Consider the following 18,731-nt stretch of genomic DNA (forward strand, 5'->3'; position numbering starts at 1 on the left):
GGTTTACTTTTAATATAGATGACTTTGTTAGCATCACATTTCATTTGTCACTACACACCATATGTTTGCAAACTCCCACTCAGAGCTGCCAACTGGTTGCTCGGCAAGTCTCATTTAAAAAAAAACATACGCAGGTTTATTGGCTTTTCTGGCTTAAGTTGGGCCAGAAAAATTTATACCTACCTCAGTCAAGACTTGTAAGAACTATTTACTGAGATGATGCTCTTCGAATTACTTTACATTGTGAAAGTCAGTCATTAAGATTACTTCATCACTCATCAAAATGCAGCTCACCTTGAGATTAGAAGTAGTTGCCATTTAAGGCATTATATAACAGTAAGAAATATTATAAACATTTGACAGGACTTTACTAAAGTAGACTCAAACTTGCTCAAGGGCAAGTCTCAAGTGGTGTCAGAATACTCAAGCAGCAAGTTTACACACTAAGTAAATTCTAAAATTCCAAATACCGAAAGCTGTTTCAAGATTTGTTTGTTCATAAATTTCAGGTTTGATTATTCTGAGCACCTGATGGAATCAGAGATACATAAATCAAATCTGTCAGAAAGTTTTTGTTTTTTCGCTTAAAGTGAGAGTTAGAATACATGTACCTTGATAGGCAAATAGGAGTGTTCCTTCAGTTTCCCCACTCACCTGTATTATCTGACAACTTAATTTCCACAAGCTAGTCGCATCTAAAAACGTACATCTGGATTAGCACTTTCTCTTCGGTTGCTCACAATCCAGATAATTCCAGAAGGTAAAACTGACTCACATATTTCCATTTTTCAGATTGAATGCAGTAAGTATTAAAATTTAAATATTGAAAAATAAATCTGTAATCCTGCAATTTGATTTATATCCACTAAAGCCGCATAGAATTTCACTGAAGTCAACAATTTGTATCTGGATCTGATTATAGGATTAGGGCCTTTGAAATTGCAGAAGGCTTTCCTGGACAAATAATCCAAAGGCAACAGCAACAGGAAAGTGGGAGGAGAATATTTCTAAATACAGCAGATTTCAGAAAAATCTCCCTATGTTTTCTTTTGCAATTTGTATCTTCCTAAATTAAAACCAAATATTTGAACAAAATGTTTCCATCTGGACTTTTTTTTTTTTAAAAATGTTTCATTGATTGCCAAAATTTCCAGAGGGCAGACAATGAAGCATGTATAAACTTCTGGCTTTAACCCTCCTGTTAACTGACACAACATGCATATACTTTCAAGAGCTAGCTTTCAGCCTTTGTCTTCACAATTTTTTTTTCCTTCCCTCCCCATTTTACACTGTGAACGTTTTGAAATGGTAAATAATTTTTTGTATTTTAATTACTTAAAATTTTGTCTGTATAGCATGAGCAGTTGGGTTTTCACTAGATATATCACTTCAAAAATATTTTCTTATTCTTAATGAAATAATGAATGACCTTTTAACCTCCTGGTGGCACATGCTTTTATTTAAATGAAAGGTGAGAACGTTACAATGAAACACATTAATTCTCTCTATGCACTGCTCTACATTACTCTGTAAATAAGTTAATCTTTAAATAGTAGAGGAGTTAATTCACTTATGCAACATGGTATTTTGATTTTGTGCAGTACAACTATAAAAAATAAAGCTTTAAACAAATCATTAATCACATGGATTGAAACAAGTTCCAATCTTTCTGCTAACCTCTTGACTTCAGAATTACTCATCAATATTTAGGCCTCTATTTTATATAGAACGCAGTAAGAACCAAGCACTCCCTTTGTGGTTCAGTCTCCCTGTGTGATTTCTGTCGGTCTGGACGCTTTTCTCGTTTAAATATTCTTCAGTATATAGACGTCAAGTTACTGTACAGCTTACTTTTCTTTAGGTTGTCAGAGAAATGGGAAGTACTTCTCTTTGGAAAAGTTTTTTTTTTTTTTGAAAGGAAGGTTTTTTCACTTATTCAAATTCTTTTTGCATTATCTAACTCCATCTTTTCCCACAGTTTCACTAGAAAAGTACAAGCAGCAAAACAGTGGGATAAACTACATGATGAATAATAAACAGTTTTTCAAATATGGTAGAGGTAAAAGCTTTGTGAAAAGCGTAAACATTTCTTCCGTAAGTTCTAGAGAAAGGTTCCCTTTCATTACCACAACCTTGAACAAAGCCATACAAACATGACTGCTTCCAGGAACAGACAATTAAGAACAGCTGATTCCCATCACCTGAGGGTCTGTCTGGCTGATTAAGCAGTAACCCATAGAGCAGAAACACATATGGAGGGGTGTATAAATGTAAGTTAGAAGAACAATCACAGTAAACCCACACTGGCACACACTTCTAGATAGAGAGCAACCTAGGACCTCAACTGGTCTGCTACACTTCAGCTCTAAAACAGACTAAACACACTGCTTGTGTGGCTCCTTATGCAGAAAGGAAAACTTCTCGGGCAAAGATGGCTCAACTACCTTTTGCTTTAGTTCGATACCTTTAAAGGTTATTGAAAGCATAAATGTGTCATTTCGATCTGAATTTCTAAGTGTATGGATATTTCAACTTCTGAAGATAAAATATTAACAACCAATTTAAATAGACAGACAGCATATGTGACCAATTTGCCTTTATCAGAGAACTACTTCTTTCATGTGCTGCTTCTATACAGAAGGTATCTGGGGAGATGACTAATTGTACAGCAGCTCAATGTTCTTAATACGGTCAACAAACAGCCTCTAGAGATAAAAGAGGCAACCCACTTGTGGTGCAAATCCCATTTGCCATCGAGGCACTCAGGCCACGTATTGTTGTGTAAATATGGATCTGCCTCTTGCACAATACTCCATTTTCTCCACAATTCTAATAAGCTCAAATTCTGAAACGCTCAGAATGAAGTTTTCCACGTAAAAAGCATCCCCCTAAGGGATTCCCTCCCCTACCCCAACAGCTCCTGCATCAAGCATACACTTAGGTCATTCAAGAATCCCTATGGATCAAAAACTTACTTACAGAGGTTTTTTGTTCGCTTGGGTAACTCTTAAGAGCTTTTTGGTTATCTTTACATGATTTTAAGACTTGCTCATATATTTTAAAAGACATATTTTAAAGCCTCTTACCAGACATTGCAGTAAGGTCAGCATTACTGCTGAATAACTCCGTAATTCCAAGACCTTTCATAACATCTTTCAGATCAATTTCTTGTTCTACTGTGAACCTATAGAACATAACAGAAAATTGCAAAAACTCAAGAACTTAAGCAGTATTTATTGTTATTAGAAGATTAAAATTTCTAGATAATGACAACTGAAACACTGAGGTAAATGATGTGAAATAGTAGATTTGGCACTAACAGTATAGACACTGACACTTTCTATGAAAATGCTTCTACGAAAAAGTTCACTATCACAGCTAGTTTTTTTCTAATGCAGAACAAAGATATGCTGATGTACAGTCCCTTACCACAAAAGGCTAGTATAATAGTCATGTAGTAGCTGATGTAAATGCTTATTCTTAATAAGAAAAGGTTAATATAAAAACTGAATTAACTGTATACATAGTAGCACAAAATATCAGGGAAGTCAAAGGACAGCACAAGCTTCATAGCTGTTGGCAAAAAAGGAGTAGGAAACTACAGATATTCTACTCTTATTTAAAAAGCATAAGCAAAGAATAGCAGTTATGAACAATAATATAAAGTAATTAGACACTAAGTCAGAACTAATCTGGTGGCAAAATTCTCATTGGGTTTTGATAGTGAGTAGAGAAAAAGGAAAACAAATAGTTATTGGTGCAAATGCACTTGTGACTAAAATCTGGCATGATTTTGGGATTAGCTTGCCAATCCACGCTCTATACCATGTTACTCTGCTGGCAGGACAAATTCAAATCCGAGGGCAAAATTTTGGGCAAAAGTATGTTCAGTTTAGAATCTTTTAGAATAAGTTGTTGTAAGAGTTATGTCTGGTGTTGGTAAGACAAACAAATCAGGTCCTTTATAGGCAGACACAGACTTGAGCAGCTGGAGAAACACAATGAAACATGTCAAAGTAAAAAGAACAGTAACTCTGGCCAGAATAAAAATGCCAGAAGTCTACTGACAGACATGAAAGGCTAATTATAAATGTTCGTATAGTTAAGGGCTCTCTGTAGAATGGCTAAACAAATTATGAATGGCTTCAATTATGCTGGCAATGACTGGCTATAACAACTGTACAAAGGATATAGTCCGAAAAGCTTTGTTACGGTTTCTCTAGCAAACCATTTGGTCAGATGACTGCAATGAGACTGCAGTCCTTAGCAAAGGGTCATATCTGTCCTCTAACCAGTTAAAATGCGCTGCTGTGAAATTTCTTGAAATAGAAGTTCTTCCTATGGTTAAATTTCCTTGACTATAGGGGTCCTTGACTACAGGTTCTCTTCAGTTCTTAAGTACAGCACAGGACTCCGAGCAGAGAGCGGCTGATGAAGAGCAGAGATGATACCTTCGCATGTACAGATTTTTATCTGTTTATTTTTAACCTTCACAGGTTAAAAAAATAATCTGGACATCAATGGGCAACTGAATAAGAGTGAAGTGGAACTTCCTCACTTACAACATTTACACAGAACGAGAAAAATTCAAAACACAGTCTACATTCATAATGAATTTAAAAATGCTACTGGAAGCCAAAATGTATCACAAAATAGATATTAGTTATCGCCCAGAGAATAATTTCATCTAAGTTAAAACAAGGTCTGGAGATAGCTCAGGAATGACAAATTACTGGTGACATCGCAAGTGTTCATGAACCCTGTCCAAACGAATTCCAGGCTATGCCTGGAATGAAAAAGTACAAACTAACTCTTGCGATCTTACTGTTTTTGGCTGTTATCAGAAAAACTAGAAGAGAGACCAATATAGACTTACGCATGGGAGGAAGCTCCTTGTGGTATTCTCATATATTCTGTATTAGCCAGCGTTGCAGCATTTGTTAAAAACAAAACAAATGCAGCATAACCTTAAAGGAGATGTAGGTAGAGAGACACAGAAGATGACCTGAAAATTGCCGATGGGATTTTAGGAAAGAGAAATACGTCTTACTAGCTTTCTCCTCAAAGAGGAATCGGCACCTGCTTTCCACTTAGAACATTGTAGGCACTGGTCAAAAACTACAGACAGGAAGCTCTCGAGACTTTCTGTGCAATTTTAGCTTTCAGCTAAGAGACAACTCTGCAGGTTGTTTATTCATTCAAGTTTCCCACTGGCTTCCAGGCTCCAAAACAAGAGACTAGGTTTGGTTCTCATTACACACTATGTAAAATACATCTGGAATTACTTTACAGGCTTCAGTAAAAACCCTAAAGAAGAGATGAACTGAGACTTGACTCCTGATGCCAGAGTTAATGGATTTAAACAGTACAGAAGTTCTCTCTGTGCTCTTACACCGGAGGAGTCCAGCAATATTTCCTTCTATATTAAACAATATTATGATATTTTTCAAAACATGAATCCAACTGTACTTACCTTACAAACATGCAGAAATGGTAAATTAATGTTAAAATGCATTTTACAAAGATTTCCAAGTGGTGTATTTTTCTCTTTTTAGGTTTTACTTCACCACAGTTAACATTAAATGTATCAATCTTTCAACATACTTTAGCTGTTAACTAGCAATATCAAACTAGATGGGGATACCAGGATAAGACAGTAGCAAGAAAAAAAACCTACGGAAGTGCACTTTTCCAACTGCAGAGAATCACTATAGGATATAAATGGAAATTATGTGGGTTTAAGTCTCTGCACCACCAGCAGCAAACACACTCATGCGCTAAGTGATAAGTAACCACCCAGAAATCCAGAAGGTAAAAAACATGATACAAAAAAAGGATGCTTTTGCATGCTAATCCAGAAAGAGGTTTGGGAAATCTTTTTTGGGGAAAAAAAAAACAAAAAACCAAAAAACCCTGAAAGCCCTAGCTGAATATGCAGCTAAAACAAAATACAAAGAAACAGATCAATTGTACTGCTAAAGAATGCCTACATGGAGGATAGTATTGGCTTAATTATTGGAAAGAGGCTATTAGTCCTGAGTGAAACCTCTGGAAAGGCAAAGAAGTGGATCTATAGAAATGAGTAGCTCCTTTTTAGGACATATGAACTAGACTGAAGATATCACATCAACTACCAAACTGCCACTTTAAGGAAATAAAGTTGATTACTTCCCTTTGAGTTTTGCCATATGGTAAAAACCCACTCAAAATAAACTGTCATCAATATGGCATCTCTCCTCCTTTCTCACATGCACTGAAGAGCACTGAAAATTACAAATAAGCTATTATTGTTGATATTTCACATATTTTAGCTGACATCTGAACCAACCTCTTGAAAATAATAGGGCTGCTTTAAGCATTGAACCATAACTTCAGGCTCTGCAAACTCAAGTGAGCACTCTGTATCAGTTATACTCCTATTATTTTTGGATTTCTTCGCATTCTTTATAACCAGTGATGTAGTTATTCAAAATGAAAGCTGACAGCCTAGAACACAGAGAAGAGACCCATTCAGTCTCATTTCCTGAGTCAGGTATTTGCTGTACCTCCAAACTTTGGAACGCTGAGCTACAAGATGCTAGTCCTAACCCATGGTTATTTGCAGTGTCTGTTCCATATAATGAACTAGATGGTCAGACCAATTTTTTCCCCTCACAATCTTTTAGGTGCATCTGATGCTAAGAACAGTTCTATAAATCCATTTCAATACTTATTGTAAATCATGGAATCGTCGTAACTTGGGAACATTAGAAACTGTGAGGGGAGGTCTGAGAAAGTTCAGACACCGAAGAGAAGATGAAGCTGTATTTTTGCCACAGAGCCAGAAAAGAAGTTGGAGGACTGATCTGTTTAGTCCAAAGGAGAGTTTCTGTTCTTATTACACAGTTCTAGACTGTTTCATTGATACATATGCACATATACGTATATATGCCTCTACAGACTTCCTCAGGAAGCATAGAGCAGAAAGATATTAATAAGGGATAATGACTCAGCCTAGGAGTTGAAGCTAGTCAAAGTCAAGGAGAAGTAAAGATAGGAGTTAGCTTCATACTTATTTTCACAAGGTTTGTTTGTAATGTCTATTTCCTATATGTGAAATGAGGTCCAAAAAGCTGAATAACAATACTTCATTTGCTTTCAAGTGTCTTCGGATCTCTCATATATAAACTGGAGAACAGAATGAGACACTTAGTTTCTCAAACTAATTCTATTTCCTAACAAACAGTTCTCTTGAGAGTTTAGCAGAAAAGGATGACCTTCTCATGAAATTTGAAAGTTATACAAGAATTAGATTCAAATTATGCATTTATGTCATAGACAGAGTCTCCTTAGTTATATATCTGAAACTTCAGATTTTGTATATAGCAATAACTATGATACAAGATCAGGGCAACTGCTTCATAGACTTTTAAGACAGAAAAAAGATGGCTTGATCTCGTACAGTGCTCTGCAACCCTTCCGAGATGTTAAATTTTTAGAGAAGTCCTCAGAAGCTCACGATAAACAGAATCGAGCATACTTTCTATTTACACAACAAAAGTGAACTGGAGACTAGTGTGATTCGTCCCAAAGGCTATAATTTCACAAACTACTGAAACTTCTGAATGAGAGAAAGCAAGTAACTCCAGGTTCTCAAATTGGTTCTAACACATTACATTCTGCAGAACAAAAAGCAAACAAAGGAATGGCTGCCCTTCTTCGAACCACAGGGTCAAACGTACTCCTGCTGGAAGGACAGGTCCTCAGGATCCGTATCAGTATTTTAACCTGGCAAGCAGCCTACAATACAAAGCTGACAGCAATTCCAACATTTTAGCTGAAATTTCAGCTAGGTCTTCCTAAGGTGCTAAAACTAACTTGCATGATCTAATAGCCTGAAAGAGACAGAGCTGCTCTGATCACCAAAGCCTGGTGCCTTCTATAGCAAGGTCCTTGTTTTCAGGGTTATTAAGGGCTGCAGACGTTGGCTGCTAAGCGTGCATTTCAGCACAACACGGTTTGGTGCCTCTTTCATGTTTGTATCTCAGGAAGAATCAGAACTGGCCTGTTCCCCACAAGATGGAGACTCAAGAGAGCACGCTGAACTTAAAACAAAAAAAGAACATTTGCTCTTTTTTGGAGGGAAGAGAAAACAATTTCTAGCAAAAGAAACTTATCTTTTTAGTACAGTCTGAGGCATTTTAAGCTGTTTCAAATATGCAAAAAAAGGAAGGTCTTTTGAGAAATCCAGACATACTAGAAATATCCTTAAGAGGAACTCTGAAGACTGTAGCACTGTTATCACGTAGTTCTTCCTTCCGTGCTCTTGAAATAAATTATGTTTGGGAGACAGCTTTGTAAATTAGATTCATGGTCTGTTTCACTTCTATGTAAAAAGTGGATTAAAATGTTGATCACTTTAGTCTGGGTTAAGCTGGAAACAATGATTTGAAAATGAAAACGAGAAAGTATAATTTAACAATTCTGTGCAAATCTCTCCTTTGCTATTAAGAGAAGTAATACACAATTTCATATGCACACAGATAACAGACAGAAATTGGAAAGCTGTGATTAACTCTGCTTTGGCTAACCACTCAGGCCCTATTACAAATGTATAAGTTTAAAAAATGTTCACTTTATAATTGGATAGCATCTTTCAGGATATAAAAATTTAATTTTATTCCACTGCTGCTTTTAATTTCTCAGTGGACAGTGCCTGCAGGCCACATTTCATAACATGTCTTTCTGAATCAGAGTATAAAATATTTATGAAGTGTTTATTTAGAACACTGATAAAATCCCACAGATCACCTCTGAATCCTAATGAAAATCTAACACCCTGGGAGCATGCAACTAACCTTTGGAATTTGATAAGGAAATTACTGTAATACTGTATGGAATTTCAAGCTCATGCTAGCTATCATCTATACTCTGAAAATACGGAAGATAAGTTGTACCTGTCTTGCTTATAGCTTTAATTCACTAACAGAGAAGATTGAGAGGCGATCTCATCAACGTGTACAAGTATCTGAAGGGGGAGTGTCAAGAGGATGAGGCCAGCCTCTTCTCCGGGGTGCCCAGTGACAGGACAAGAGGCAACGGGCAGAAACTGAACCACAGGAAGTTCCACCTAAACCTGAGAAAAAACTTCTTCACTGTGAGGGTGACAGAGCATTGGAACAGGTTGCCCAGAGAGGTAGTGGAGTCTCCTTCCCTGGAGATATTCAAAACCCGTCTGGATGTGATCCTGGGCAATATGCTCTAGAGGTCCCTGCTTGGGCAGGGATGTTGGACTAGATGATTTCCAGAGGTCCCTTCCAACCTCAACCATTCTGTGATTCTGTGATTTACCAAGTTCTTTGAGATTCTTAGATGAGAGCAACAGACAGAAAGACTAGTTTGAGGAAGGAAGTATTGGGCATAGAAAAAATATGGACACAAAACCTAGGTCCCACAAACTCACGTCCAAGATCCTGGCTTAGTATCATTAATATGTTTACAATAGTATTCATGTATTTAACTTCATATACCTAAGCTTCTTAAATTTAGAAGCTAGTTTTCATAGATTTCCTATATACTCAATGGAGGGAGATTTTTGCTGTGGATCACACACTCCCTCTCTAGTAATCCACTGAGAGAAGTTGTTCAACTTCATCACCCCATAAAGACACTGTGAAATACTCTATAGTTATAAATGAAAATCTTGAGAAATGGAAGAATTCTCATATTTAACTTAGTAACATCTAGGCTGTCTGTGGACATGGGCATATGCTACCTGAGAGAAGCATCCCTTGCATCTTAGCAGAATGTTAATACCAAGCCTCCTTGGGTCTGAAGTTTTTTGACAGGGGGCAGGGAGGGGAGGGGGAAAGAAAAAAAAAAAAAAAAAGAAAAAACACAGACTCAGTTTGTACAAAATCTGCAACGTAGTTCTTTGCTGCTCTGTGCTTCTTCAAAGGAACGACACGCTAAAAACGGGAACACCTACTGTCAACTATATGGAGCAGAGAAAAATAGAGAGACCCAAAACACTGCTGTTCCCTCACTGCTCTGACTTCAAACATTACAACTTTAAAGGAAGTGGAATTCAATCTTGAGTTGGAATGATGCGGCATGCCAACAGCACCCGTCCATCTCAATCTAATTTATTGCCGCTAGCCTTGGCTTATTGTGCTCACAGCTACAGTTAGCTTCTTGGAAGTGGTCCTTACACTGGAAGGAAAGTCAATGAACTGCAAGGACTCTTGCCCTGCTCTTTATATGTGAAATATAACATACTCAAACAAATCCTCAAATCACCTGAAGAAAGAAAGAAAGAAAAAAAAAAAAAACCAAAAAGTCTGTTTTAATGAATAAAAGGATTCATTACTAGTATTTTTTCTACTGCCATGTACTGCTGCATAATGCCACAGAAAGTAGAATAAGTAGTGAAACACATCAAACTTGTGCTATATTGTTACATAAACACGTCAATGAAATCATTACGAATCACTTAAAAAGTATCATGATCCAACCATGCATGCGAGACATTTAGTGGTAAACACCTCTATTACTGTGTCAAGCATAGGGCCAGAATGAAAAGAAAATATTTGAAGGTAGATAAAATAGAATTCTAGGAAAAATAACTAAGTGGTATGATAGATATGACTAGATATGCCACTAATCACATGCAGTTTATGTGCCCACAAATGAACAGAGAGAAATCCCTTCCCATTCTGATAGTAATGTCTTGTTATTCTGTCGCTCCTCTGAGGAAAAAAGAAAACTATTTATTACAGCTAGAAAAAGTGGCAGACTAACTGGAATTACCTCTTGACACTCAACCATTTCTATCTACGTAGATGCATACTATTAGGACTTTTAAATTAGCAACAAATAGAAATCTAATTAGTACTTAAATGAAACACTTCCACTTTTGTTAATTCTCAGACTTGCAATATGTTTATGACTCCTTTCCTAAGCAGAATTTATTCATAATGAGCTCTACAAAATGAAGCGAGCCATCATTCAAAGTGAATGTACTCCTCCTTTCTGGGGCTTATATCTGAAAAAGACAAACGCAACGTTCATCTCTTGCTCAGCCAACTACCACCTCATAGTGCATGCCTCCTGGGCTTTCTTCTCAAACCACCCTGCATTTGGATGCTACATAACCACAGATCAGATCAAGCTGTTCAGGTTTTATCTACTCTGCTACTCCAGTCAATCTGAATGCAAACAGTCCTTCCCGTTCTTTTGACTTGGGAACATAATCTCACCTTGGTAAATATACTTCCACTTTTTGTTTTTTCACAGAGTTAGCCCATTCATCAATCAACGAGGCTTTGACCAGTGGTTCCAAGGTGACCAGTGGAACTTCCTGTCTGGAAAGAACAATCATCATACTAATCTCATCTCCCTCATATGGTATTTCCAGAACTTGATAGATGCCACCTGCTTCATTGGAGCCATCACTGAACTCCCCTACAAAAGAGGAAAAAAGCTATTAGAATTATTCTTCTTTTACCTTCCCTAGAGACAGAGGAAAACCTACAAAAAGTTAATATTACACAACATTTGCTGGATACTGGAGCTTAAAGTGACCCTCTTTATTCTACTCTGTAGAAAATCAATATTGCTTTCTTCATCATAGGATCTGAGCCTTATATCCTTTTTCCTAAAGCAGGGAAGCTTATGCAGTCACATAGACTGCATCATGTAATCATACTTCTGAACCTGTTAGCTGATTTCCGTTAGTTAGAAGCCTCAAAGAGGTTAAAATCCGTGAGAGTTTCATGGAAATGAGCAGCAGAATATTTTCATTCAGGAGAGAGAGAGCTTACTGATGATAAGACTGAGGGAAATATTGTCAATGCCAGACATTGTAGAACCCATATTGGAAGTTCAACCTCAAGTTAAAGAAAACAAGTATCATCAATTCTGTTCATAGAATCACTATCTCTTCCCTAAGGTTGTTAAAACAACAATGAACAGGGGCAGAGACATTTACAAACAGTACTCAATATATAGCAAAGCACAAAAAAAAAAACCAACTTTAGTTAGAACCAGGAATAGCTCTAGAAACACAGAGAGGTTAGAAACAACAGTCAAACATTCTATAATTCAGCATGTGACACCAAACATACACCTAAAAATAATCAAGAGGTCATTATTAATGTAGCTATTCAGAATAACACACAAGTGCACACATTATGAAAAGATATCAAGTACGAATCCCTTCATTGGGTAATCAAACATCACATTTAGAATTACAGGAGGAAAAATACACAAGAATTCAAACGAGTATTACTGCAACAATGCTATTAAGGAAAGAATTACTAGCTTTAAATTGCTAAAGCTCCAGCTCACCGTAGTAAAATTCTCCTTGCTGGTACATCATTGGAATCTGCACTTCACTTTCATCATCTTTAGTGAAAGAGAAAGTTCTTGTATTTTCAGGTCTGAATTGTGATTTCCAATTACCCTTAAAGTAGATTGCATTGATTAGAGCCAAATGAGTTAGAGCACCAAAGTCCCTTGATGACACAAAATCTCTGATCATACCTGAGGGGTGAGGGAAGAGAAAAAAAAAAAAGACTGTCAGCCAGCATGTTAAACTGAACATTAGGTTTTGATTTAAGATAGCTTGAAAAATGCAAGAAAATAAAAAGCTGTGCTAACATATAATTTCCAAATCAGATGTTCCATTAAATCCCAAATCAAACTGCCAGTGTTTTGCAAACCTAAATCACAGCGAAGGTACATAAATCCTTCCATCAAGCATATGTCAGTCAACGGTTTCTTGATTACTGCTTGAATATACACCACAATGAAATCTTAAGTGCAAAAGCGGTCAAAGAATGTTTATACTGGTGCTACAGTAGAGTTCAGTTTTATCCTCTAGAGGTCAAAACTTCTACAGACACCGGTTCCAAACTAAAGCAGGACTTATATGGGTGCTTAAGGTGCATAAGCATATCCACCGGAACTTCAGCAGCATCTGGGCCAATTCTGAAGACAGCATTCACTTTCCAATCACATAGACAGTGTCCCACTGGCTCCAAAGAAAGGACTGATCTTAAAGAATGCAAGTTCTCAGCATTTGTTCCACTGACATTTGGTCTTAGAAAGCAAAAGAGAAAAGACATCTTGCATCTGCTCTGTTCACGGGAGGTTTGTTAGCTGAGCAGCTGCTTTGCACCTAGTCATAAATAAATCATATCAGAATATATTCTATGCTACCTGCTTTAGCTCACCTTAAATAGCTTGCTTTACAGCAAAATAATTTTGAGTTGGTTAAATCTGGTACACTGACCAGATTTGTCACTATTCTTGAAGAATTACAGCCTACTTCAGGCGGCTTGTTTTCTTGCTCACTTCTATTTATAATTGACAATGCAGTGCAAGGTGTTAAAATAAATTTCTCACGACTATCCCTAATTATACTTCATTTTATCCAAAAGGACATCCTTGGAAATGAAATGTCACCCGCACTTACACGCTCACTCCCTATTGCTGGAGGGGAAAAAAAAAAAAAAAGAAAAAAAAAGAGAAAGGAAGAAATCAAGGTGCTATACACTTCCAGTTTTTCCTTTTTCATTTGGTATATCATATTCCCTTACATTTCTCAGCCACATCTTGTTAACAAATGTGTGTTAAGAATTTTTATGGCCAGAGAAGCCTTGGACAGTTACGTTTTCTACTTTGAGCCTCCCATCATGCTTCACACACTGGAACTGGAATCCTGCCTGTTCTGTATTTCTTTCCTAATGAGAAAAGTGGTCTCCTCCATCAGCAGAGCTAACAGGCAGGACAAAACGATTTCTAGTGCTAAGAGAGTAGACTGAGGGACTGTTACTATCACAACCTAACGCTAAGAGACCCCTAGATGCCTTTGTTGGCTCTACAGCTCCTGCCAAGGTGACAATTATGAGCTTGGTCAGCACATGTGGCAGATATTAAGCAGGGGATCTGCTTAATCTGATATTGCAGTTCTTTCTAAAAGAAAGAGAATTTTGTTTCCCTCAGACATGTACCATGTTTCCCTGTGAAAACACTGCGCAATCTGCTGCATGACTTGCCTTCTCTCTATTTCTGTTGCTTGCAATAAAGGGTAAAATTTATTGTGGATACAATAGGTTCCATTTGCCTTGAAAAAACAAGGCCATTTTCAAAATGGAATAAAAGCATTACATGAGCAGCTTTTCACTTCAGTGCTGCAAGTTTCCATAAAGCACTAGGGATTCTTAAATGTTCGGACAACACGTGTCAATTCCTTAAAGGAGATTCTGATCTTACCTTCAGATTTACAATGGTATGAATTACGTTAGAACTGGTCCTCTGCTGAATTCCTCTTAAAATATCAACTTCCACAGAATGTGCCAGATGAACTAGAAGAGAATTATGCTTTGATCCCTACAAGGGGGCAGTAACTTCATTCCCATACCTTGATTCTACATGTATTCAGAGAACACCATATGCTTGGGATTCCACGTGTGAAGCAAGCACTATACATCATGCAGGTCTAAGTAAAGGCATTTACAAAAGTAGTTTTGCACTTACACCTTCCCCCTGCTACAAATTGCTATTAACCTCTGCAGTGTCAGTCTTCCTGAAACCAAATACTCCCCCTACATCCTATCTGGCTCATTTGGGTTGTTTCCTCGCATTGGAAGAGGTTCTGTTACAGAGTCTGATTTTGTGCTTATCAAAACTATCTTTTGTAATCCCTAATATTCCATTTCTTAGTACCTTGCACCTATGAGTTCCTAAGAAAGGGAACTAGGGATCCTCCACGCATCTAGAACACAGGCTAATAAGCCTGTCATATAAAATTTTTCTGCAGTTAACAACAACACTTATCTATTTATTTTTAGTAAATAAATATCTAAATCAGTATTAGAATACTGTTAAAATGCCTACTATCTAAATATCGTTCTCCTTCAATAAACGTTACAGGTAGTTCAAAATAGCAACATAGGTGAAAATACATTCTGACAAATACATTTGGTTTAGTAACAGTAAATACTACCTAAAGACAGATCATCCCTACATAGGAAAAACATAACTCCACAAAGAACTGATATTAGGATTCTTTTTATGGGAGGAAGTACTTCAGTAGGGATAACAGTCAAGGCAACAATTTTACAAAACTATCCAACTCCGGAAACACAACAAACAATGCAAAAGTACATAAAAGAACCACACGGACTTACTATTTGTATGATTCTCCACCCACTTATTGATGTGGGTGGCTACAGCCACACTTTGACTGAAATCTACGTTCTCTACTTCAGCTTTAAAGTATTTTTTCACCAACTGCAAAAATTTGTCACTGACATGAAATCCATTCTGCACATAGAGGGAGTTAGCAATATTCAGAATATAATGACTTTCTTCAGTAGTTGCCATATCAGACAGGTCCTTCAAGAATGCAAACTCCTCACCTGAGTAAAGAAAAAAAATAGATTCAGGGAGACAACATTTCAGGAAATAAAATTATTCAGTGATTTCCTCCAGAAATTCACAAAGCTAATTGGGGGGGGTGGAGGGGGGGGTGGAAACAGATGTCCTTTTATTTTTAATGTTTGTTTTACATTTGACCTAGCTTTTCCTTTTATTTGTTTAAATATAGTAACGACCAGCACATGCAGCCTTATTGACTGGAAATTGCCCACACCTTCAGATCTGAATGAAGACTCTACAAGGCAGAACATCATGTTATGCAGATCTTATTTTTTCTACTACCTACAACAAGCATAATTAACAAGGCATTTGGACCCCATTGCACACAGAGCTGTCAATGGTATTCCTTTCAATACCAGGAGAGCAACTTAAAAGAATTATTCTTATGAGTTACACTTACACTTTATCATCACAAATCCTTAATGGAATATTTGTTACATCCAAAAAGCCCATTGTTTGGGGCTCTGACAAAGAACAATGAGTTTCAAGTTTCAAACCTAAGGCCCTCAGAGAATTCCCCTTCACAAGATCAGGTCTAGAATTTCCCAAGATCCTGCATGGAGTAGGATACAATCATTTGTTTGGTTAATGAGGAATTAAAAAGCTCTAGAAACCTAAACTGCTCATAAAGCCAAAAGCTGATGAGACTCATGAAGTATTCGGCTTCGAGAGAGAAAGCTTGCACGGTCCACCTGAAGCCAAAATTTCTGGGTTATCTTTAAAAAGTAACTTAAAAGTTGAGCAAAATGATATATTCCAAGCCAAAGTCATTCGAGTACTTTCACTGAACACCGCTCATGCAAGAATCGTGAATGGCTCAGCTTAAGTCAACTGCATACCTTCTTCAGTTACAGTCAGGGGATAATTTGTTAATGCTTTAGAGACCAACTGTAGAACTAAACACGTGCTGCAATCTTCAGAGGAAGGTATCATCTATGTAGTGGTACAGCGCACAGTGAACTTGCTGAACACATCTTATTTCCTAAGGCGTATTCAGAATTGCCTCCCCCAGCTCCTTTCACAGAGGACTTAAAAGTTTAGTAGGATAAATGAATATGAAATTTAATTCACAGTTTTCAAACCAATTACTACATCAAAATTCATAGAAATTGCCTCCTCAAAATCATTTTTTTTGCCATTCACTGATCCCTCTCAATTTGCAGTCTTACTATGGAGCGGCTTACATTAACACAGTGTGCTTGCACCCCACAGCACAGCACTACATCAGGATGCACAACTTGGCTCAGCCCATACAAGAAATGGGATGGTATGGTAGCATTTATCTCTCTGCGAAATAAATGCATCCTGTTTCTTAGTAAAGCTATTGGGAACCCAAAGAGTATCATCTCGAAACATCCAAGACACTCGTATTTCCTAAGTTAGCTTGAGCATCTGTTTGCTCCCCTGAGCAAAGCAGACAGAGCATTAGAGAATACAGAATTTAAGGTAAAGAATGTGCAGGTTCTGTTAGAAAAACAAGAATGCGTGGGAAAATTTTGCCCTCATTTACATCCATACAACTACATTAGTTGCATTTTTCTTACAGTAAAATTCAATATTAGAAGAAACGAGGCAAAAGTAGTATAAAGTGTAAAAACAAGTGTTCTTATCTTCACATTCTGCCTTTCAGTGGTTAATGCAACGGGAATTATACATCCGACTTCAACAAATTTTAAATACAAATTTCATGACTAGTGATACTCAATATTTACCATATCAGTTTTGATTTTCCCCCCCCCCCCTCAAAATTTCAGTTAGTTCTATCAAGGAATGACTAAATTATGTAAAGTATCTTAGAAGAATAAAACTTTTTGTCGGAGTTAGAGATGCATTATAACATTTCCAATTAAATTATGATGTTTTCCTGTTTTCTTCTATGAAATACTGCTTAATTCTATTGCTTTCATTTTCAAGTTTCTTTATAAGTCTTAACAAATGATACTACCAAAAATAATCTTATGACTCTCAGGCAAATGACATGCTTATTTTACATATGGAAGTCAAGTCAAGACTTAACAGTTAACTTCAGTTGCTTGAGGTTCAGGTGATCAAGTCAGGATTGTATGTCAACATCTCTCAAATTACAAAGAATCCACTGAAATATGCTTCAGCATGCTCAGGTCAAACAAGATGTCAAGAAGCCTACTGATTAATAATGCATAGACAACACTGAACCATTTCTGTGGTTGTTCAGGCATTGCCATCGGTTACTTTAAGATAAAAAATACTCATAGCAAAACATGATTAAAAGGCCTTACCATTTTTTAAGCTGTCAAAACCCAAGGAATGTCGAATTTCTTTCAAGGTGGTTCCATGGGCTCCAAGCTCTACCATTCCCGTCGCTATTACAATGCTCAGAGGAGAAAAAAGAATATTCTCATCTTCTCTTGCAGCTCGCAGCTGATTGTAAACATTCACAGAAAGCTCAGCAATGGTTTCATCGGGAAAATTTGTACTGAAGGCCTTACTTTGCAAAACGAGCAAAAACAGTAGTCCAAGGAAATACATGTCTTGAGATTCTATGAACTGCAAGATAAAATTTAGAGAAAATAAGTTAGCCTTGCTTAAGAAATAAAAGATTCAGCTCAAGGAAGAAACACAATAGTAAATTGTTTAGCTTTAAATCTGTGTGGACAAAAATTCAGTCATGGAGTTCAGGGTATTTATTTGGAGGAGACAGTGATACACGTACCAGACTGAAGTAATGATCTATTTTCAAAAAAGTAATCTATTTCATTATATGACTTTATCCTTTTGAAATCTACCTACAATAGATTAGCAAAATGCAACTTCTAGAGAAAAAGGCTCAAAAGACACATTAATGCCTTTTCTTTTTTTTTTTTTTTTAAAAAAAACAATGATTCAGGAATCGGTATGTGCTTCTGCAGTTCTTCACCAAGGAGACACACATTTCTTTCATTTGACCTTCCAGTAAGATGCAACTTATTCTTCTAAGTCACCAAACGCCCCGAACTGTTAGAAGTATTTTAAGTACTGTAAGAGAGCTTGCTGACACTCATGACAAAGGAAGTATACCATGATGTTGCTATTACACATATGGTAAGCAGTCAAAAAAAGTCTTTAAAAAAAAATAAGTCAGTGTCAATCATGCCTCATTTACCAAATGAAATACCTGTTGTTAGTAAATAACAGTGAAAAGTTGGCTAGTTAGCTAAGGGACAACACCAGCTCAGAGTTACCACAGATTTCTATATACCTGACATGAAGACCCTTAGTAAGCTTTATACTACATTTATATTAGGCATTTCATCTTCAAAGCACTTCAAAGCATTATCTAATCAACTCAC

At 36.8% G+C, this 18,731-nt stretch overlaps 1 protein-coding gene across 5 annotated transcripts in view; it reads right to left on the reverse strand.

The window, feature by feature from the left end:
* The window catches only part of SERPINI1 (serpin family I member 1), a 55,730-nt gene that overhangs the window by 7,033 nt on the left and 29,966 nt on the right, over positions 1 to 18,731 (reverse strand). For all 5 annotated transcript variants that reach the window (XM_068954961.1, XM_068954960.1, XM_068954959.1 and 2 more), the window contains 5 exons: positions 17,682 to 17,949; positions 15,174 to 15,404; positions 12,328 to 12,522; positions 11,238 to 11,442; positions 3,087 to 3,184 (listed from right to left, as the gene is read on the reverse strand). In XM_068954961.1, the coding sequence (XP_068811062.1) occupies positions 3,087 to 3,184; positions 11,238 to 11,442; positions 12,328 to 12,522; positions 15,174 to 15,404; positions 17,682 to 17,931 (979 nt within the window). In that variant the 5' untranslated portion in view covers positions 17,932 to 17,949. The remainder of the gene's footprint in view (positions 1 to 3,086; positions 3,185 to 11,237; positions 11,443 to 12,327; positions 12,523 to 15,173; positions 15,405 to 17,681; positions 17,950 to 18,731) is intronic.

This window comes from Struthio camelus, chromosome 9 (genome assembly GCF_040807025.1).
Source record: "Struthio camelus isolate bStrCam1 chromosome 9, bStrCam1.hap1, whole genome shotgun sequence".
In the NCBI taxonomy this organism is placed as follows: domain Eukaryota; kingdom Metazoa; phylum Chordata; class Aves; order Struthioniformes; family Struthionidae; genus Struthio; species Struthio camelus.